This window comes from Podarcis vaucheri (genome assembly GCF_965113315.1).
Source record: "Podarcis vaucheri genome assembly, chromosome: 13".
Taxonomy (NCBI): domain Eukaryota; kingdom Metazoa; phylum Chordata; class Lepidosauria; order Squamata; family Lacertidae; genus Podarcis; species Podarcis vaucheri.
In genome coordinates this window covers 39,074,958-39,096,824 of record NC_138751.1, presented here as the reverse complement: position 1 = coordinate 39,096,824, position 21,867 = coordinate 39,074,958, and the positions used below count along the sequence as shown (strand labels likewise).

Below are 21,867 nucleotides of genomic sequence, written 5' to 3'. Positions count from 1 at the left end.
GCGAGCTTGCTTTCTCTAGCTCTGGAGGGCAGGACTCGAACCCATGGCTTCAAGTCACAAGGAAGGAGATTCCAACTCGACATCAAGGGAAAACTTTCTGGCGGTAAGAGCTGTTCCGACAGTGGAGGGAAGTTGGGAACTCTCCTTCCTTGGAGGTTTTTAAGCAGAGGTTGGGTGGCCATCTGTCACGGGTGCTTTATTCTGAGCCTCCTGCATTGGTCCCAATGACCCTTGGGGTCGCTTCCAACTCTATGAACTCTATGATTCTATTAACTCCTCAGCTCCCAGTCAGACGGCTTTAAAGGAGGGTTAAAAATAAATAAATCCACAGAGAATAAGTCCACCAGTGGCTGGTACCCCAGATGGATGGATATGTTCCACTGTCAGAGAGGGGGCCAGTTTTGGGGAAACGCAAGTGGGGAGGGTGTTGCTGCCCTCAGGTGCTACTTGCAGGCTTCTTTTAGGGATCTGGTCGGCCACTGGGAGAACAGGATGCTGAGCTAAACAGGCTTTCGGCCTGATCCCTCTCGGCTTCTCCCTCCTTGCCACCCTTTCCCTTGGCATCAGCACAAAGCAGGTTTGCTTTGCCCAACTCCCTGGTGCATATTTTTAGCTGGATTTGTTATTCAGGAAGCCGGTGGCTAATTAGGGCAGTCAGGTGTGAGGCAGACAGTCCCCTCTCCCGCCTCCTTCCCTGTGTCATCCCGATGCCCCTTCATCTCAGTCTCCCTGGTTATGACAGGTGCTTTGATTTACCAACACTCCCCTGCTCCCAGTCCAGACCTGCAGCCACCTTCTTTTCCACCCCCTCACCTTCAGAGCCCTAAATGTCCTCGCAGTTGAATGCAATTGTCATTGATTGCAATCTTGTTCCTGAGCTCCGGGAAATCAGCTGATGTCGGTAGCGGGGAGGGGGGAGAACCGAGGAGAGAGACGGGCGGCGCTGTGTGGATGTCTCCACTTTGGGGGGGGGGTGGAGAAGGGAGAGGCTTACCCACAAGCCAAAGAAACTGGAGTGCTAAAGACAGCTCAGGCCTGTGAATCGTGGAAATAATTTTGGCCTAACAGAAATCGGCGGTGCCACTATTTCGACACACAGAGCCAAAACACACACACACCCCACCCCGCTGCCCGGTTTGCCACTTGCCTTCCTTCCCGATGGGGCGGCCAACGCCCTCGCTCCGAACTGGCTATGCTTGTCCTCGGTGCCACATCTCACAGGACTGTTTGGCATGAGGGATGTCATCACATCCCTAAGTTGCTCTCTGATTGGCTGGGGTCACATTTTTAGGAAGAAGCAGCTCTGTGGAAGGTAAAAAAAAAAAAGGACAAGCAGCTGCCAAGAAAGGCAATAAATACTACTACATACAGTGGTACCTCGGGTTAAGTACTTAATTTGTTCCGGAGGTCCATTCTTAACCTGAAACTGTTCTTAACCTGAGGTACCACTTTAGCTAATGAGGCCTCCCGCTGCCACTGCCGCGTGATTTCTGTTCTCATCCTGAACATTCTTAACCCGAGGTACTGTTTCTGGGTTAGCGTAATCTGTAACCTGAAGCGTATGTAACCTGAAGCGTATGTAACCCGAGGTACCACTGTACATAAAAATGCATACCCACACAGATTTTGAAGCACTTTTGAAGAACATTTCCCCCTCCTTTTTTCCATGCAATATCTCTATCTCTATCAACTCTATCCAGTGTTGTTGTTTTTCTGGGGAAAAGGTAGGGGAACTCACATGAAATTTATTTGTTTGTTTGTTTGTTTGTTGCGGGCCCTGTTACAGTGCCAACCCCCCACCCCCACCCCTGGGCAATGGCTAAATGTAAGATGTGATTGATAAACTCAAGCAGACAATGATCTGGATTAGAAATGGCCACAACTTTATTGATTACAGATAAAGGTGGATTTTTCTGACTCAGGCATCGGGTGCATATCCGTTCCAGCCCTCCTCCCCCACCCCAACAAAAACAATAATTATTTAATTTTTTAAAGGTAAGGGAATTCAGTCCCCCTGAGTTCCTTCTCAAAAAAAACCCTATCTGTATCTATGTTGTTGTTTAGTCATGGCTGACTCTTCGTGACCCCATAGACCAGAGCACGCAAGGCACCCCTGTCTTCCACTGCCTCCCGCTGTTTGGTCAAACTCATGCTGGTAGCTTCAAGAACACTGTCCAACCATCTTGTCCTCTGTCGTCCCCTTCTCCTTGTGCCCTCCATCTTTCCCAACATCAGGGTCTTTTCCAGGGAGTCTTCTCTTCTCCTGAGGTGGCCAAAGTATTGGAGCCTCAGCTTCAGGATCTGTCCTTCCAGTGAGCACTCAGGGCTGATTGCCTTCAGAATGGAGAGGTTTGATCTTCTTGCAGTCCATGGGACTCTCAAGAGTCTCCTCCAGCACCAGAATTCAAAAGCATCAATTCTTCGGCGATCAGCCTTGGTCCAATTCTCACTTCCATACATCACTAATCTGTATCTATAGCGATAGCTATTCACTGATGAATGTTTGATACAGCCCTAGTTGTTAACTCAGGATTTGCCTTAGGCTTATAAACAGCCATTCATTTTGTTGCCAATGACAAGAATAGTCTCCAAGTGACCTGTTAAGGAATCATTTCCAAACAAGGAAAGGATGACTAACATAGCACCTGTTCTGGAGCTGTTTTTGTGGGGAGAATAATATGTGGGTCCCACGATTCATCCCTAGCATCTCCAGGTAGGACAGGGAAATACTCATGTTCTGACTCTGTATCAGGCACCATCCAGTGCTCCTTCTCAAAGTGCGTTTCCATGTGCCAGAGTGATCAAGCTTCTGCTTGAAGATCCCCAGCTAGGTCCCATTGTCTACCTGTGTCAAATCCACTCTTTGAAGAATCCTGCAGCTTATTAAGGGTGCTGAGAGTTTCAAGGAGGACCCCCCCCTCACAGAACTACAGTTCCCAGCACCCTACAGTTCCCATGATTCTTTGGGGGAAGCCATGACGCTTCAAGTGTCACAAGAGTGCTCCAAACACATGGTGTGGATATGACGGATCTGCTCTTGCCATCAAAAAGCTCTCCTTAATCTTCAGCTGAAATCGACCCTCCTGGCATTTAAGCCTGTTAGATCTAGTCCTTTCCTTTGAAGCAGTAGAGAGCAAGTCTTTGCCTCTCTTCTCTGTGACAGGCCTTTGGGGCATTTTGAAGAGTGATATCATGTGATATCAGTCTTCTCCTTCATCGTGTTGAATTTAAAGGAGGCGGCATGAGGAATGACTGTTAGCTATTTAGGACTATCTTCAGTGCTGATCTTTCTCAGGGCAGACCCATTGAAACTAAGGAACATGAACTAGCAGGGCACATATTCTACCTGTTGAGAAACTGTTTTCCAGCCTTGCTTGAGTAGTTTTTTTAGGGGCGATACAAGCTCCTCTTTGGGTCTGCTCCATGTTTTTGTTGCAGCATTCCACCCTTCGTCCAAGGAGCTTAGCACAACATATATATGTGTGTGTGTGTGTGTGTGTGTATTATTTATCAAATTTACACACACACACCTTTTCTCCTAGGATCTCAAGGTTCTCCCCCTCCCCATTTCATCTTCACAACAAACCTTTGAGGTAGGGAGATTAGACTGGGAGACAGTGACTGGCCCATTGAGTTTCCTGGCTGAGTGGAGATTTGATCCTTTATATCCCAGGTCCTCCCAGTCCAACACTCTAAACCAGGGTTCCCCAAACTTGGGTTTCCAGCTGGGTTTGGACTACAACTCCCATAATCCTTAGCCAGCAGGACCAGTGGTCAGGGATGATGGGAATTGTAGTCCCAAAACAGCTGCCGACCCAAGTTTGGGAAACTTGGCTCTTAACACTACACCACACTTCCTCCCCACCTCACGATGGACCTCTGAAGGAGATTAGGCAGGGAGGGGGCAACTGGCACAGGTCGCCTAGCGAGCCTTGTGAGAGGGCGAGTTTCAAACCTCTGTCTCCCTGGCTCTAACCACTGTACCAGGTTAGAGTTTCACCTTCTCACCCCTTGCCTTTTCCTGTAAGACCTATTGCAGTCGTTAAGAGTCGTCAACAGGCTCATCTCAGCTATCTGCCAATCTCCCATTCCCACCACCCTTCTGAGTAATACCCCTCCCCACCTTCTCACTATATAGAAGGATATGGCAACTTCTGTTTCAGTGTATCTGAAGAAGTGTGCATGCACACGAAAGCTCATACCAAGAACTAACTTAGTTGGTCTTTAAGGTGCTACTGGAAGGATTTTTTTTATTTTCACTGTACCAGGGACACAGAACCTTTTTGGCCCAAGGGCCGGATTCCTTCTATGCAGCCTTTCGGGGGCCAGAAGCGAAAACAGGCATAGCAACAATTTACCCCCACACCACTCCCTCTTCACCATCCATGCAAACATTATCAGAGTTCAAGGATGGGCAAAACATTCAAGGTTGGGAGGCCTATGGTCTACAGAAAAGGGGTATGGCAGGAGGAGGAGGAGTGTGTCCTGCTTGGGGAAGAGGGAGCAGGCTTCTTTTCTCCTGCTCTCAAAGGTAGGACTCGAACCAACAGCTTCAAGAAAGGAGATTCTTACTACACATCAGGAAAAACATCAGAGGAAGCTGACAGCTAGGGACATCCCTCTAGACTGGCATGTGGCAAACTGAGTACTTCAACAAATAATACACAGGGTGGTGATATAATAGCAAACATTTTGTGTGACTTTTGTTAAATACAGTGGTACCTCGGGTTACAGATGCTTCAGGTTACAGACGCTTCAGGTTACAGACTCCACTAACCCAGAAATAGTGCTTCAGGTTAAGAACTTTGCTTCAGGATGAGAACAGAAATCACGCGGCAGCGGCAGCAGGAGGCCCCATTAGCTAAAGTGGTACCTCAGGTTAAGAACAGTTTCAGGTTAAGAATGGACCTCCAGAACAAATTCAGTTCTTAACCCGAGGTACCACTGTATTTTATTTTATTTTCATTTTTAAACAATATTCTAATACATTCACATCATTTTTTATTTTTACACTCCTGGGATTACTTAGATTACTTAGATTCCTCGGACTCCCCCTCACCTCGGCCCGGTTTCCAATTTCCCCCTATATTTTTTGCATCTAATTACATTTTTCTAATCCGTTTTCTCTCCTTTTTTTACCTCAGCACATATTACATTATAAGTGTTACAACAATCCTGCTAACGTTATTAAGTGTACACAGTGGTCTTTAAGATATTCTATAAACTTCTTCCACTCTTCTTGACTGGATTTCATATCATCTTGGTGCCTGATCCTCATGGTCATCTTTGCCATTTTCGGCATAGTCCATCACCTTGGCTAGCCACTCTTTTTTGGTCAGGACGTTCTCTTCCTTCCACTTCTTTTGTGTGACTTTTGCAGTGGGCAAAGTGAAGCAGGTGGAGCTGTGCCCCATGTGTCCTAATGGACCAGACTTCTCTGGCTAGTGGTATATCTATGAGGAGGAGGGAATGGGGTTCGGGGAGGAGGGGAACAGGCTGCATGATGCAAGTCTTCACCCGCTGTCTAAAGGGGCACAGCCCAGATACAGGTTTACCATCACCTGGCAATATATCGCAAATCACGTCGCGCATGCTGTGTAAAAATCACAATGTGGGGGAAAGCCATGAAGCCAGCCAATACATAGCTCCATACTTATTTCAGACATTGTGATATATTGCAATTATTATTATTATTATTATTATTTATTTATACCCCACCCATCTGGCTGAGTTTCCCCAGCCACTCTGGGTGGTTCCCAATCAAGTGTTAAAAACAATAAAGCATTAAATATTAAAAACTTCCCTAAACAAGGCTGCCTTCAGATGCCTTTTAAAGATAAGATAGCTGCTTATTTCCTTGACATCTGCTGGGAGGGCGTTCCACAGGGCGGGCGCCACCACCGAGAAGGCCCTCAGCCTGGTTCCCTGTAGCCTCACTTCTCGCAATGAAGGAACCGCCAGAAGGCGCTCGGAGCTGGATCTCAGTGTCCGGGCTAAATGATGGGGGTGGAGATGCTCCTTCAGGTATACAGGATGTTTAGCTGGTGATATATCGCGATGTTGGAAACCAGATATTGCCTTGCCCTGGATAGCATATGTTGGCCAAACTCATCCTGTGACTGAAAAGGCTCTACAGAAAAGATTCTACACAAACACACACACACACCCCACAGCTGCATGACAGAAAGAAACTGAACTGATGGCTTCTGAACCACAGGCGTATGGTGGTGGAAACGGCACCTGTGGCATTCCCACCTGCTAATAGGGTTGCTAAAAAGCACAACGGCCCTTGCCAGGAAAAGAAAAAACTGGGCATGCAAACCTAATTTCCGGTGGGGTGTCCAGAGAGGACAATCCACTGGAGAAACTTCCTGTGGTTCTCCAAGCCCTGAACACCCCACCATAAAGAATGTCTGGCATCAGAGGAGGGGGAGGCCAGGAACCTAAGCTACTTGGTAGAGGGGCAACGAGAGGATGCCAAGACTCCTGGTCTTACCAGGCGGTGCGTTGTTTCCTGCGTGAATATTTCATACCCTTTTACCAGCTCGATCCCATTTGCAGCCGCATCAATATTGATGAAGCCTTCCCCCCCCTTCTTCCTCGCCCCCCCCCCTTGCCCCCGCTCCGGCCTCCACTCACCAGCCCTCCGGCCTGCTTTGCCAACTCACTTGTTCTGGGGCAAGCGAGGGCTTTGTTGGCCGTTGTTCAGGCCAAATCCCAAAGGGGCCTGAGGCTAAGAGAAAGAAAGGCAGAGCGAGAGAGCATTGGCGGCGGCGGCCGGGGGGGGAGCATGACGGGGCACGGATGAGCCCAAAGCAAAAAAGAAAAGAAAAGAAAAAGGATAGTTGGAGAAGACGCAGAGGCGGCAGAGAGGAATGAATCAGGGAGAAGCACCGCCTTGATTTAGACAAGGCCTGAGAGATGTGCATCGGTGCCCTAAGCTGGGGCGGTGAGGTTTTATTTTAGGGAGGTTGTGTGTGCAAGCTGACTTCCAAGAGCGTGCAGGACTGCAAACACCGGTAGCAGGAAGACTGGCCGCTAGCAAAACTGTCCACCGGCACTGTCTCTTCAACATTTTCCCCGTCTCCTTCAGGGAGATGCCTCTTGCCAGCAACCCAAATGTCCAAACGGAAGAACAGCCGTCCACAGCCAAGAGCCAGGGTGGCACAAAGCTGAAATCCTGGCCTTTCGTAACCGGGGTTGCCGGTTCCAGGCCCGCAATGGGCATGGTTCCTGAGGATGGTTCTAGGCCCGTGGTTCCCAATTAGCCAAGTACAGTGGTACCTCGGGTTAAGAACTTAATTCGTTCTGGAGGTCTGTTCTTAACCTGAAACTGTTCTTAACCTGAGGTACCACTTTAGCTAATGGGGCCTCCTGCTGCTGCCGCCGTGCCACCGCGCGATTTCTGTTCTCATCCTGAGGTAAAGTTCTTAATCTGAGGTACAGTGGTACCTCAGGTTACATATGCTTCAGGTTACAGACTCCGCTAACCCAGAAATAGTGCTTCAGGTTAAGAACTTTGCTTCAGGATAAGAACAGAAATCGTGCTCTGGCGGCGTGGCAGCTGCAGGAGGCCCCATTAGCTAAAGTGGTGCTTCAGGTTAAGAACAGTTTCAGGTTAAGAACAGACCTCCAGAACGAATTAAGTACTTAACCCGAGGTACCACTGTATTGTTTCTGGGTTAGCGGAGTCTGTAACCTGAAGCATCTGTAACCTGAGGTACCACTGTATTGTGGATCCCGTGTTTTTCAAAACCCTAGTTATGAACCGCACTACTTTTGAAAATTTTGAAATCTCTATGGTAGTTTTTGTTACGTGAGTGGGGCCACAGGCGTCCCCCCCCCCGCAGCAGACCACCAATTGGGAACTGCTGCTCTAACTGCCAAATAGATGTACCATCTTTGCCAAAACGTGCTGGCATACATCGAGGGAAACGTTCCGTGGCAAATCGTCCATGAGGACTTAATTCCCCATGAGTACCTCATGACTGAGAGATGAACCAGCCCAACGTAGCGCCAGGGTGGGGAACCTCAGGACCAGAAGCCTAATGTGGCCCCTGACATCTTTATGTAGGCAAAATTGCACCACCAGGGGAGATATTGGCAAGTCTGGAGAAAACCCAGTGTTTTCAGAAATGCAAAACAAATTATGACAAATCTTCAGAGAAAATGCCAGGAGGGGAAACTCACAACAATATGGAAATGGTGTTGGAATGGAGTATCCTGATCAGGAGCAATTCACGCTGCAGCATGTTTTTTGCAGGTCACGCTCAGAGTAAGCTGGATGCCGAGGAGACAGGTCAAAATCCTACTGTCCCAGACATGTAATTTTTCTATATGGATGCAATATTTAGACTGAATGCATAAGTGGGTTTTAGATAACCAGCCTCAGCAGGAAAGTTAGGCTCCAAGGAGCACTGTCAACAAGATTCTGGCTCGTGAGGAATATTAAAGACTAGATTTCCCCTGAAGCATTGCTGGGGTGGGGACTTGGATGAGTGTGTCCTCTTCTCTGCATGAAAATATTCCCTCCCCTCCCTCCCCGCCAAAAAACCCTGGATTTTGGGGAGAAGGGTCCTTGCCTAGTCTTCTCTCTGAGATGTTTGCTGGAAGCTGCCTTTTCTAGTGTGTTGTAATAGAACCCAGACGATGGTGTAGGAGGAAACTCATAAATTGATGATGATGATGATACAGTTTGCCACCTCAGTGAAAAGTAGGCCTAAGGGGCCACTGATCAGAGGAGGCCTTTTCCTTCTTACCATGTTGCTGCGCTCTTCCTTCTTGGGAAAGAACAGCCACCCTGGGGACAAGGTCTCAAATATCTGCAGAGTTTCTGAACATATGTGTATATATATATGCACGCCATCAAACACAGCAGCTGATCCTTGAAAATTCAGTGCTAATTATGCAATGACTCACTAGGCCCTCCGTACTCATAGAGCCAGTGTGTGTGTGTGTGTGTGTGTGTGTGTGTGTGTTTAATACACGCACATGCATGTACACGCACAAACATATATTTCTGTTCCAACCCTGATGTGTGATACCCACAGATACCCCATGTCTTGGTCACCCACTGAGTATCTGCACAGAATCTGTGTTTGTGTGTGTGTTAGCATCCCCCATCCCTGAACAAGAAGGTCGCAAAGAGCAGCAGCAAATCATCTTGCCCGGGGATGTGAAATTGGCATTAGCTGTCTACCATCTTGTCAATTTCACCTGCGCTCTTTGTGGTCTTGGTACACAGATCTTTAAACTTATGAAAGGTGATCTGCTCCCAGCCTTCTGATTTCTCTCTCCCTCCCTCCCTCCCTCTCTCATTTGTGCACCGCAGCTGCTTTTAAAACGCTTTCCCCAGGTGATAATAACCTGGGATAGAAATTGACATAAGCAGAGTCCACAATATCTGTTCAGCCCAGCAGAATTCCAAGATCCATGTTGGTATTTGAATTCCAACTACATTGGGAAATACCGTACTTTTCCGTGTATAACACGCCCCTGTGTATAAGACACCCGCTGTTTTGGGGACGGAAAATGGAGAGAGATTGCCCAGAGTTATTGAGCTTTTTTGGGGAGGGTGACCCAGAAAATCACTCACCTGCCTTGCCAACGATGCTAACATCCAATCAACACCACCCCTTGCCACAGACACCAATAACATGCTGCAGACCACCTCCGGTTCGTGGCCTCAACCAATCCCACGTCACCCCTAGGTACTACCCATGTATAAGACAACCCTCTATTGGAAACCTAATTTTTCAGTAAAAAACCGTAGTCTTATACATAGAAAAGTAAGGTATGCCTGTGTGCTGATACTCTCGCCTTTTTTGCTTCAGAGGAAATGAAATTTATTATATTTCCTCCCCAGCCCATCTTTGGAACACTGAAATTCTTTGTTCTGAGATTTTGTTTTCCATGGTGCTTTTCTTAATGCAAACGTTGGTTAGATTTTTGAAGCAACATTCCCTCCCATATACAGTGGTGCCCCGCAAGACGAACGCCTCGGAAGACGAAAAACTCGCTAGACGAAGGAGTTTTTCGTTTTCTTAGCCACTTCGCAAGACGCATTTCCCTATGGGCTTGCTTCGCAAAACGAAGCTTGCCCCGCAAGCTCCGGGGATAGCGGGGAAGCGCAGCGCGTCTTCCCTGCTGTCCCCGGACCTCTTTTGAACCAAGGGGCAGCAACGGGGAGAAGCGATTCTCCCCGCTGCCCCTTCCCTTGCTTTAAAACAGGTCCGGGGAGAGAGGGGAAGGCGCGCGGCGCTTCCCCTCCGTCCCCGGACGGTCTCCATAGGAACGCATTGATTTATTTTCAATGCATTCCTATGGGAAACCGTGCTTCGCAAGACGAAAACCTCGCAAGAAGAAAAAACTTGCGGAACGAATTAATTTCGTCTTGTAAGGCATCACTGTACACACGTGTTAGGGCTGTTTAAGCTTTTAAAGAAAGCCAGCAATATTCCATCAGGTTTGTGTCCATAAGGTTGTAACTTGTAATGTGAAATTTGGCGAAATCCAGTTGATTCCAACATTATTATGAAATATGGTGGGTTCCTTGTGTATGTCTCTCCTGAGGATTGTGTGGCTGCACAGATTTTCCTCGAATACCTTTTTGCAGAAGGAGAATAAATGTGCCAAGCTTGTTCTTCTTGCATTGTAGGGAAGATGCTAAGTAGCATCTATGTATTTACCGTATTTTTCGCCCTATAGGACGCACCGTCCCATAAGGCTCACCTAGTTTTTTTGGGGGGAAATAAAGGGGGGGATTTATTTTTCCCCAGGCGCAGGGCTGGGGCGGGGGAAGCCCGAGCTTCCCCCACCCCAGCCCCCAGAACAGGCAACTCTCCGCAAGCCGTGGGAGCCCGGCGCTGGGCTCCCGCGCCTTGCAGAGAGCTGCGCGGAGTCTGGGCGCGCTGAGGTCAGCGTGCCCAGGCTTCAGCATGCAGGCAACTCTCCGCAAGCCGCGGGAGCCCAGCGCCGGGCTCCCGCGCTTTGCGGAGAGCTGCGCAAAGCCTGCATTCACCCCATAGGACGCACACACATTTCCCCTTCATTTTTGGAAGGGGGAAAGTGCATCCTATAGGGCGAAAAATACGGTATATATGTATGTATCTGAGAAATTGGATAATCCAAGTACAAGTAATCAAATGCCCATTGATAGCATGAGGAAAAGGGGCCACTTGAGGGAATGCATTGGTGATAACAGATTCATTATAGTAATTATTAATTTTCTGAATAAATCGGGTATAACACAGATTAGAGCAGTTTGAAACAAAGCCTACAACATGCTCTGATTTGGGGCTTGCCATGTGTGGCTTATATCAGATGGGCAATGTATTATTGATACAATTAATTGGGTATGTGAGGGGGTTTATGTTAGTTTCCGATGTGAAATTCTGTTATACTGTTGAATGGTGCACAACTGTGCAATGCTGCAGCCAGACCATTGACTGGGCCTGGTTTTAAGGAGCACGTGACACACATACACAACAGCGCAACTTTGGACCAGGTCACAGAATCACAGAATTGTAGAGTTGGAAGGGACCCCAGGGGTCATCTAGTCCAACCCCCTGCAATGCCCACAGCTGTCCCTGGGTAAGCTCGAACTACCAGCCTTCAGGTTAACAACCAGATACACTTAACCTGTTATGCCACTGGAGGTTCCATCTGAAAGCCTTTACTCCTCATTATTCAGCATTTTTACTGGATGCCTAATAACATGGTTCCTCTGGGCTGCACACAACGATAAAATACAATATTAAAATACTGGGTTGTAGCCAACTAGGTTTCACTCAGAGTAAGCCTAGAGAACTCACTGAATTGGTCTGCTCTGAGTAGGACAAACCCATTATTTTATATTATACAGCTGTACCTCAGAAGTCGAACATTTTGGCTCCTGAACACTTCAAACCCGGAATTGAGTGTTCCAGTCTGTGAACGTTCTTTGGAACCCGAACATCCGATGCAGCTTCCACGGGCTCTGATTGGCTGCAGGAGCTTCCTGCAGCCAATCGGAAGCTGCGCCTTGGTTTCCGAATGTTTTGGAAGTCGGAACAGACTTCCGGAATGGATTCCGTTCAACTGCCAAGGTATGAATGTATATCATGATATAGTATGCCTCTCCAGCCACCGTATTGACTGATGCTGCCAGATTCCAGCGAGGCGGCCTCCTCTGTGCTGGGATTTCCTTCTCCCCCAGATACTTTTACTGACCACGTTGTTTTCTTCTTCATCTTCTCCCATCTCACAGGAAAAAGCGGATTTGGGGGAGCTGAATTTCTCTCTCTGTTACTTGCCCACCGCTGGGCGCCTCACGGTCACCATCATCAAGGCCACCAACCTCAAAGCCATGGATCTGACTGGATTTTCTGGTGAGCCGGCGGGGCAGCCGTGGGGGAAGAAGGGCTGTAGCAGGGCCGGCCCTATCATTAGGCCGAGTGAGGTGGGTGTCACAGGGGGCAGGGGCGAGGTGTTGGGGGACATCGCTGTCTCCCTGTGTGTCATGGAGTCAGCTTCTATTTAGGGAAGTGTGAGTAACACACACCGTCTTTTTCTTTGCTTTAGGCGGCAAAATGTGTTGATCAGTCCCATGTGTTGGCTGGTATGTTGGCCAATCCAGTGTGTGGTTGGAGGCTTAAATACGTTCAGATTGAATCAAGCAGTGGAGCCCCACATTGGGGCTCAGTAAGGGACCCCAGAGAGGGAAAGGGCTTGGAGGCAGGAGAAAAATATGGGCAAGTAAGATGAGGAGGGGGAAAATAATGCTGGAAAGGAGGTTGTGGTGGTGAAATATATTAGGCAGCTAGGATAGAGAGGCACCAATAGCATATTGGGATCCAGTGAATCTGTGGCTTATTTGCAGTAGGTTGACCAGGGTAGTTTAACAGCAGCAGAAACAACACAGCTCTTTCCCCCCACAAATGAGACTGCCGAAATTAAGAAAATGGCAGCGGGTGGGGGGACCAGGAGTGATTTTTGTGTGCAAAAGGATGTGTGAGCTCAGGGATGAACAGCATGTGATGTTAAATGAAATGAAATAATGTCTTTGCATTTTATGGTCACATTAAAAAAAGGCAAATAGCAGCTATGGGGCAGGGTGTTGATGCTTAAGAGATCGCAGCAGGAGGAGACAGGAAGTTTAACCGTTTCCTTCCTTGTTGTGCTGCTGAAGGAAATCTCCCCTCCAAAGCTGCCTATCGTAATCCGCCTGATGGTGACTGCTACGGTACAATAATTATTTACCACCACCACTCCAGCAGCTGCTATTTGCATAACAAAAAACCATTCACGTGAAATGCAAGAATATGTTTAATGCCAGGTCTAGCTAGGCCTATCCCTTCCGGGGCTGGAAACCTCCTGGACTGAGCATGTGCTTAGAGGCACCCTGTTTTTTATATCTGTGTATGTGTGTCAACCCATCTGAGGCACTGTTTTGCATCTGGACCCGATTGGTAGACTTTGGAGCTCCTGGAAAAAATAGGTCACATCAGCCTGATAGCTGCCCTCCCCTGGGCTAGGTTTTAGCAGGGTGACGCATGGTGGGTGGGGTGGGTGGAACTGTGTCTACTGTAAGGGTGGTCCTATAGTGGGATAAGGCAGGATTCGGGGCCTATTAATAGGAAGAGGGTGGGACACAAAAGGTGGCTGTATGGTTGGTGAGAAGCAAATGGATGCGTGGTTGGGACACACTGGGTGGGACTCTCTAGGCAGTTACCAAGAACACGATTGCATCTCTATGGTACTTGCTCAAAGCAGCCTTCATGTGGTTGACATGGAGGGATGGACTTTGAGAGTCATAAAATGTGGAATTGGCTCTGGCAGGTTGGGCCTCAGTGCTTGGGGAGAGGTGTAGACCTGAAATATTTTGGGGGCAAGTAGTTTTTCAGCCCTCGGTGTTAATAATAATAATACCCTGCCCATCTGGTTGGGTTTCCCCAGCCATTCTGGGCGTCTCCCAACAGAATATTTAAAACACAATAAAACATCAAGCATTAAAAACTTCCCTAAACAGGGCTGCCTTCAGATGTCTTCTAAAAGTCAGATAGTTGCTTATTTCCTTAACATTGGATGGGAGGTCGTTCCACAGGGCGGGCGCCACTACCGAGAAGGCCCTCTGCCTGGTTCCCTGTAACCTCACTTCTTGCGGGGAGGGAACCGCCAGAAGGCCCTCGGAGCTGGACCTCAGTGTCCGGGCTGAGCGACGAGGGTGGAGACGCTCCTTCAGGTGTACTGAAGTCCCCCTTCTCTCTCCCGGAAATCACAGTTGTATGGAGTTGGACGAGGTTGTGCCCACTGACCCTCACCCAACTGTCACATCCCATCTCGGGCATCCAAGCATTGGAGCAAAAACAATTGGCAGGCGCTGTTCCCCAATCGCTAGAGGTCATCTCTGATGGGACTGGGGAGCACTTCCTGGGACTGCCCAGAAACCGCAAAGACCAAGCATATCTTGGGACTGGAACCGCTGTCAAGATGGCGGCATCCAAAAGCAGGGGTGGGGAGAACGGTGGCGTGTAGGCAGCCTGGTCTGCTTCCCCCATAATTCGGTCAGCCTCCTCTCTCTAGATCCTTACGTCAAGGCATCCCTCATGTGTGAAGGGAGGCGGCTGAAGAAGCGCAAGACGTCCATCAAGAAGAACACGCTCAACCCCAGTTACAACGAGGCCCTCGTCTTTGACATCCCCCAAGACAGCATGGAGCATGTCAGCATCACCCTGGCGGTCATGGATTATGACTGGTGAGGCACAACGCACACAGGTGCGCACTCTGCCCCGAAGTCCCTCCTTTCTCCATTCAGTAGATGAGTCTCTTCTGGGCAGCGGTGATTCCCACTGTGTTTCTTTGCCATCCTGCCAAAATAAGGCAACTCTGGGATTCTTAGCTCTGACCAAAGGGATGTGTGGGGTCTGGCAAAGAGGACACTAGGAACCAGGACCACACGTTGAGGCAGAGACCCAGTTTTCCTAGGCCGGGGAATGGCATGATGTGCGGTGTAAGAGGCGGCAAGGGAAGACGCCCGGCTTCTCAGGAAAAGACAGCGCAATATAGAGGAAGAGCTGAGATTCCTGCTTCTTCCAAAAGGGGTGTGGAAAATCCAGACCAGGTTTTCCTGGGAGGAACCTGGTGTCTAGTGAATGGCAAGATGCAGGGGGTTCATGGGAGGGGCCCCACGCTTGACAGGAAAGGCAGTGCAACCTACAGGAACGCTGGAATTCCTGCTTTGACTGTGCAGAAATGGGAGCCAGAGCTGAGTTCTCTGCAAGGCGAGTGGAGGCTTTTAAATGAGGGGAGGGGGCTGAGTGCCAGGATTTCTCGCTTCTCTCAAAGGATGGGAAGCAGAGCACAGAATGGGAGTCTGGGAGCCAGGATGCCTTGGTTCCATCCTCTTCTGCTTGACCTTGAAAGGGAAATGTTAGTGTGGCAGGTATTGTTGTTTTTTAAGAGCTGCTTCAATGTTATTTCTGCATAGGAGCCTTGCAGTGCTGAATCAGAGACGAGAGTCTGGCTCGTTTGCACAAAGCAAGCTTTCCTTGTGTCGCCAGCCTGCTGCCCACAGCCACAACCATTTCTTACAGCAGAGATGGGGAACTTGCAACTCTCATCAGCCCCAGCCAGTGGTCAGGGATGATGGGAAGTCCAGAAACGTCTGGAGGAGTTCCTCATCCCCATCTTAAACTATTAATTCTTTAAGTGGGGAAGGGGCATAGCAAGCTTTTTTTTTTTTTAATGGCCTTAATAGTCTTTCTCCATCCCCGGTCCCAAGATTGCAATGCTAGCTCTAACCAGAGGAAGCCCATTGACGCTAATGGACTTGACTTAGATTCAGTTGTTTTGATCGGTGTACTCAGAATAGGACCAGCCTTGGTTTCAGCCCAATGTAAATAAGTTAAACTGATTTATAACACACGCGCCACAATGCTGAAGTCGCATCATGCCCCCTTCCCCACCCTATTCGTTGCTCATCCTCTTCTCTCAGTTGGTAGAACATGAGAGACTCTTCATCTCAAGGTCGTGGGTTTGAGCCCCACGTTGGGCAAAAGATCCCCCACATTGCAGGGGGTTGGACTAGATGATCCTCGTGGATTGCCCCTTCTGCAATCCTTACGATTCTATTATTCCACAGCATTGGGCACAACGAGGTCATCGGGATGTGCAGAGTGGGCAGCGACGCAGACGCACCCGGGAGGGACCACTGGGCCGAGATGCTGGCGAACCCACGCAAACCCATCGAGCACTGGCACCAGCTAGTGGAGGTGAGTCTCACATTGCAACGAGAGCGGGGACTACAATTCCCATCATCCCTGCTATCTAGGGATGATGGGAGTTGTAGTGCAAAATCAGCTGGAAATCCAAGTTTGGGAGACACTGACTTAGAGGAAGTGGGGGCGTGGCGTTGAAAAGCCAGGGGTGTTATCTGCTGGGTCACAACGGGGGAGCAAGGACGCCCTGGCCCTCTCTGGGAAAAGCAGGCAAAGAGTAGCATCCGGTGGTTAGAGGGCAAGGCTGGTGGCTTCAAAATGCTGTCAGTGGGATTTTGGATCATGGTGGGAGCTGAGAGCATCCCGTTTGCTCCTTTGAACATTTCCTCCTCCTCCCCTTCTTCAGGAGAAGACTTTGAACAGCTACATCAACAAGAATCCTCCAGCGCGGGACAAACCCAGCATTGTAGTAGAAAGCGTTCAGTCGGACTAAGGCAACCACCACCAGCCCTTTGCCACCAGGGACTGTGAGTACCTATGGCAGAAGGGGGCACGGCAGCAGGCGGGGGGGGGGGAGAGAAATGTACCCACAAGGCATAACTTCAGTGCAATTTGGAGATGCTTCCCTGGTTACTTCTTTTTTTTTAAGGGGCAAACAAACCCCTGCATTGAACTTTTTAAACTACTGAAATGTTTTTATTTTGATTCTATATTTTGTGGTTTTATATTTTTGATTTTGTTCTGTGAACCACCCTGAGACCTCCGGGTATATACATCGGAAGTCAAACAGAATCTGTTCCGGAAGTCCGCTCAATTTCCAAAACGTTCGGAAACCAAAGTGCAGCTTCTGATTGGAAGCTCCTGCAGCCAATAGGAAACCGCGGAAGCCCCTTCGGACATTCGGCTTCCAAAAATAGTTTGCAAACCGGAACAGTCACCTCTGGGTTTGCAGCATTCATTAGCCAAAATGTTTGAGAACTTAGCTGTTTGAAAACCAATGTACAACTGTGATGATGATGATGATGATGATGATGATGATGATACCAGTACCTTGGTCACTCAGCTTGTTTGCGGTTCCCCCCTTTGACCACCTGAGGGAGTCAAAGCCAGCTTTTTTACAGCTCCTCTGAAGCCCCTTCCCTCCCCACTTTGAGCAGGTCAAAACAGGCCTGTGGCCAAGGGAGGGCTATTGGATGCATTGCTCCACTTGCAGCAACACTTTGCCCCACTTAGGTTTTTATTTTTATTTTTTAAAAAGAAACCATAGACGGAGGTCTTCATTTGTCACACCTCACAAGCTGCCCATTTGATAAATGAGGTTTTCATTTTGGAATGGAAATTTGGCACCCCTGCCCTAAAGTAGCAGGGCCCATCCAAGAATCCTGTCCCTTTGCTCACTGTGGGTTTTTCAAGTTCACGTTGCTGTACTAATTCTTTCAATCCCCACCTTTGTCTATTGTAACTGGGAACATGCCTGGGTAACTTAAGAAAGCTCTAGTTTATTTACAGTAAGGAAGGCATTTGGTTTTAAGTAACCAAATGCCACAATCAGGACGCGGATTCCGTTCGACTCCCGGAATGGTTCAAAAACCAAGGCGTGGCTTCCAATTGGCTGCAGGAGCTTCCTGCACCCAATCAGAAGCTGTGTCGGACTTTTGGCTTCTGAAAAACGTTCGCAAACCAGAACACTCACTTCCGGGTTTGTGGTGTTCGGGAACCGATTTGTTCGGGAGCCAAGGCATTTGAGTACCAAGGTACCACTGTAGCAACCTGTTTCTAACACACACACACAACACTAAACTAAACCACACTGAAAACACAATTAAAGCAGTATACAAATTCCAATGATTAGAGAAGTAATATCACTGTTCAAAGCAGGGATGGGGAGTCTCTGGCCCTCTTGCATGTTGTTGTACTCCAATGCCCATCATCCCCAGCTGGCATGGCCAGTGGATGATGGGAGTTGTAGTCCAATGGCACCTGGAGGGCCACAGGCTCCCATCCCTACCAGCCAACTCCCAGTTCCATCCTATCCCAAATGCTGCTGCCTAAAAGGTACCTCCTCTTTTGCCTCTCTCCCATTATGCCCAACCCAGACTAAAATGTATGCTGGTACCTTGCGGCTCTTGTGCCTTCCAGGGCCAAAACATGGTGATCTCAAACATTCTTAACACAAAATCTGACATTTTGGGAATGGGCCAAGTGGGTGAAGAAGAAGGGGGGAGAAGAAGGGGCAGCAAAGAAACCAACATCAATTTTCCTTTCCTTTCTTTAGGGTTCCAGTGATGTGCGCTCAGCCTCGGAACTTTCTGGACTGTTGTTTCCTCCAACCCCACCCCACAGGAACTGTCAGCAAAGGGGGGGGCGCCTGATATGGTGGGGTGTGAGATTCTGCCCTTCTTCGATCCCCCAGGAAACCGCTGCCTGTTGCATCTTATTTATTTTTTTCCAAAGCCATAAAGGCAGCCACCAAGGAGCATTTTCCACGCGGGGCAGGAATTGTGTGTGCTGGGCGTCTAGAGCGGAAAGACATTCCCCTTTTCCCCCTCGTCCTTTTTACATCGGGGAGGGAGGGGAGGTGGCAGTGGGTGACAGGCATGTTCTGGGAGCCTTTGCTACAAAGGGCAGGCTGGAGAGTTCGGGCGCACCACCTTTTTGTTGTCCGGCGGAGGTCCCGTACCTTTTCAACAAGTTGCATGGCAGGCAGGAATCCAACAGGTGCCCCCTTCACGAAACACACCTGTGGGCCAGGTGACTGCTCTGTTGGGAGTTTTGACAGCAAAAGCAACAGAGACTCCATGAAGGGCAGGAGGGACATTTTTTGACAGGTTCCCAGATTTAACCTTCTCCCCTCTCCCTCTCCCTCCCCACTCCCAAGTATGGGATTTCGCTCTCTTCCTAGCTGTGAATTTTGGACAAAGTGACTGTTTACCCTCTGCTGGGGAATGTGGATTTTTTTTGTGTGGTGGGGTGGAGGGAATATTTTGGGCTCCCTCTCTATTCTTTGCTTTCTCTCGTCACAATAGCCTCTTGGATGAGGTAAGAGAACAGGGAATGGTTCCTTCTGCTGTCTAGTTGGGGGGCAGAGAGGGAAAAGGTCCTCCCATTTCGCAAGAATGCACGCGGGACCCTTTGCTCCAGTCTGCATGAGGGGCAGGGGGAGATGTTGGGGCTTTCCTGCCCTCGCTACTCTGCCCAGAGGGGCAACTGGCAAAGAGAGGGTTAAGGGGGGCACTGCCAGTCATGTCCGACTGTGCCTGCCCACGCTGAAAATGGCCGCGGCATTTCTCAGTGCGGATTAGAAGGTGGCCTGTAGTCACCACAAAAGGCTCCATGATGGACAAAGTTTGGAGCCCATGTTTTGCTCCTCCTTTAAACTGGATTGGGGCCTCCCTGAACTCCCAGCGTAGTCAACTGATTCTGGACTGTTCGTGTGCGTGTGTGTGTAAGTGTACGGGGGTAACAGTGTCTCTCTTCCCCCCTCCTTCCCCGAACTTTGTTAATTTAGTTCTTCTGTAGCTTGCATGGTTGCCTCCTGCCCGGTTTGGGTAGGCAGGCTGGTTCCCAGATTTAAGCTGGGGGAGTGCCTGTTCAGAGAACCCAGGTGTCCTAGTTTTGTCTTATAAAAGTCCTGCTCGTGTCGCTCTTTCTCCCTGCTTCTCTCCCCCCCCCCCCCAGAATTTCTTCTTCTTTGGAATGTCAAAAGGTGTTCTGTTTCCCCCGCCCTTGCCCTCCTTCTATGCCCCCACCTACCCAAAACGCACGTCCATTCGTCATTTTGTCTTTGTCCGTCCTCTCGTTTATTGAGATTCTGTCCTGTTTATGGTTGGGTTGGTTTTTTTGGGTTATTTATTTATTTTAATAATATAAAAAAGTGTGTGAAATGAAAGTGGGGAGGGGAACAAAACAGGAAAAACAGCCCTGCTTCCTAAACCTCTGTCCCCCTTTTTTTTGGAGAAGCCATATACCTCCCCCCCAATTGCTTGGGTACCAACCCGCCCAGCACGAGTGGGGGAGGGGAGGGGGCCGGAAGGTGTTCTCTCTCTGCAATAGGTTTGGAACTTGAAGCTGCTGCTAAAACAAAACAAAACCGTGACATCAATAAAACTGGATAAAAACACCATCTTTAAGACCAATGAGATTGAAGCAGTGGAGGGCTGAAGCTGGGTTTGTGGGTTCCAAATCGTTTGGGGCTTGTCTCTCTCAGAAACATTCTCCAGTGTTTCCCAAACTTCGGTCTCCAGCTGTTGATGGACTTCAACTCCCATCATCCCTAGCAAGCAGAACCAGTGGCCAGGGATGATGGGAACTGTAGTCCAAAAAGAACCCAAGAAACACTGTCCCAATCATTTCCATATAAATCCATTCTACCGGCAAACAAGGCAACTGAACGGCACTGCAGACAACTGTCGCATCTTAAGCTTGGTGTGGGGTGGGCAGTGGCGTAGCATAGGGGGGCACAGGGGCAGTTGTCCAGTGCAAAATTGTTAGGGGGCAAAATTTCAACACCCAGTGTTGCCTCAATAAAGCTGCGTGGTTCTCTTGCTGGGCTCCTGGAAAACAGCTTCTCCATGCGGCGAACCAGGAAGTGATCTCTCCAGACAACAATACAACTCTTCTTATCGCTGCAGCTGTGATCTCCTGGGTGACACGGACGCCATAAGGCAGTTGAATGTGCATGCATACTCTGCCCATTTTCCTCCCTAGCCCCCCTTCCACACGTCCCCGGGCACTGGCAGCCCACGCTACACCACTGGGTGTGGGGTGGGGGTTTAGAGCCTGACACTGTAGCGATGGGGAACCAGCCCCCCTCCAGCTGTTGCTGAGATTACAACTCCCACCCATGACTAAGCAACCGGCAGGAATCTGAATACAACATCGGGAGGTTCACACGTGCCCCATCTCTGGCTATATAGAATGATCACGTTGCAGACTGCGAAATCTAGCACGCATCTAGCACAGTTGCTCTGACTTTTCAATACACACTTGTTTTCTTTATTTTAAAAAACTGCATCAGCTGATCTATATGAAATCCCTCAGCCAGCCACAAAAGAACCAGACTCTATGTAGCCAAGGCCTTCAAGACAGGAAGAGGAGATCCTGTCCTGCCAGTTTGCGTCTGTGTTTTGGGGTGAGCATGTGTTATCCAGGCGAATAGTTGTACCCAAGTCCCGACCAAGAATGTAGACAGAAATGAAGCTCCCAAGGGTGGCTGAATTTGGGTACATTGCAGGACCTCAGACAAACCCGGCAAAAAGGTTCAGGTCAAAGACCACTAAGAACACCGTTCCTGCTTCTCAGGAAGACCACTTTCGGAAGGGGGGGGCTGTACCATTAAGCTTTATGTCAAGAATGCCTCCAGATAGAAAACTAGACATTGGGAAGAAAGGTTCTGGCATCCCCAACCTGCTAGCCTGCTGCACACAGCCAACTTCAAAAACTCCATTAATCAGGAATGGGAAACCTATGCCTCCAGGTGTTTTTGGACTGCCAACTTCCAGCAGACCTAGGCAGCCCAGCAGCAGCGGCAAGAGATACCGTATTTTTCGCTCTATAAGATGCACCAGACCACAAGACGCACCTAGTTTTTGGAGGAGGAAAACAAGAAAAAAAATATTCTGAATCTCAGAAGCCAGAACAGCAAGAGGGATCGCTGCGCAGTGAAAGCAGC

The 21,867-nt window shown here is 49.0% G+C and overlaps 1 protein-coding gene across 3 annotated transcripts in view; it reads left to right on the top strand.

The window, feature by feature from the left end:
- Positions 1 to 20,319, top strand: part of SYT3 (synaptotagmin 3) — a 61,214-nt gene extending 40,895 nt beyond the window's left edge. For all 3 annotated transcript variants that reach the window (XM_082194406.1, XM_082194407.1, XM_082194408.1), the window contains exons 6-10: positions 12,248 to 12,368; positions 14,563 to 14,734; positions 16,121 to 16,250; positions 16,603 to 16,723; positions 18,472 to 20,319. In XM_082194406.1, coding sequence (XP_082050532.1) covers positions 12,248 to 12,368; positions 14,563 to 14,734; positions 16,121 to 16,250; positions 16,603 to 16,689 — 510 coding nt within the window. In that variant the 3' untranslated portion in view covers positions 16,690 to 16,723; positions 18,472 to 20,319. The remainder of the gene's footprint in view (positions 1 to 12,247; positions 12,369 to 14,562; positions 14,735 to 16,120; positions 16,251 to 16,602; positions 16,724 to 18,471) is intronic.
- Positions 20,320 to 21,867: the final 1,548 nt, after the last annotated feature.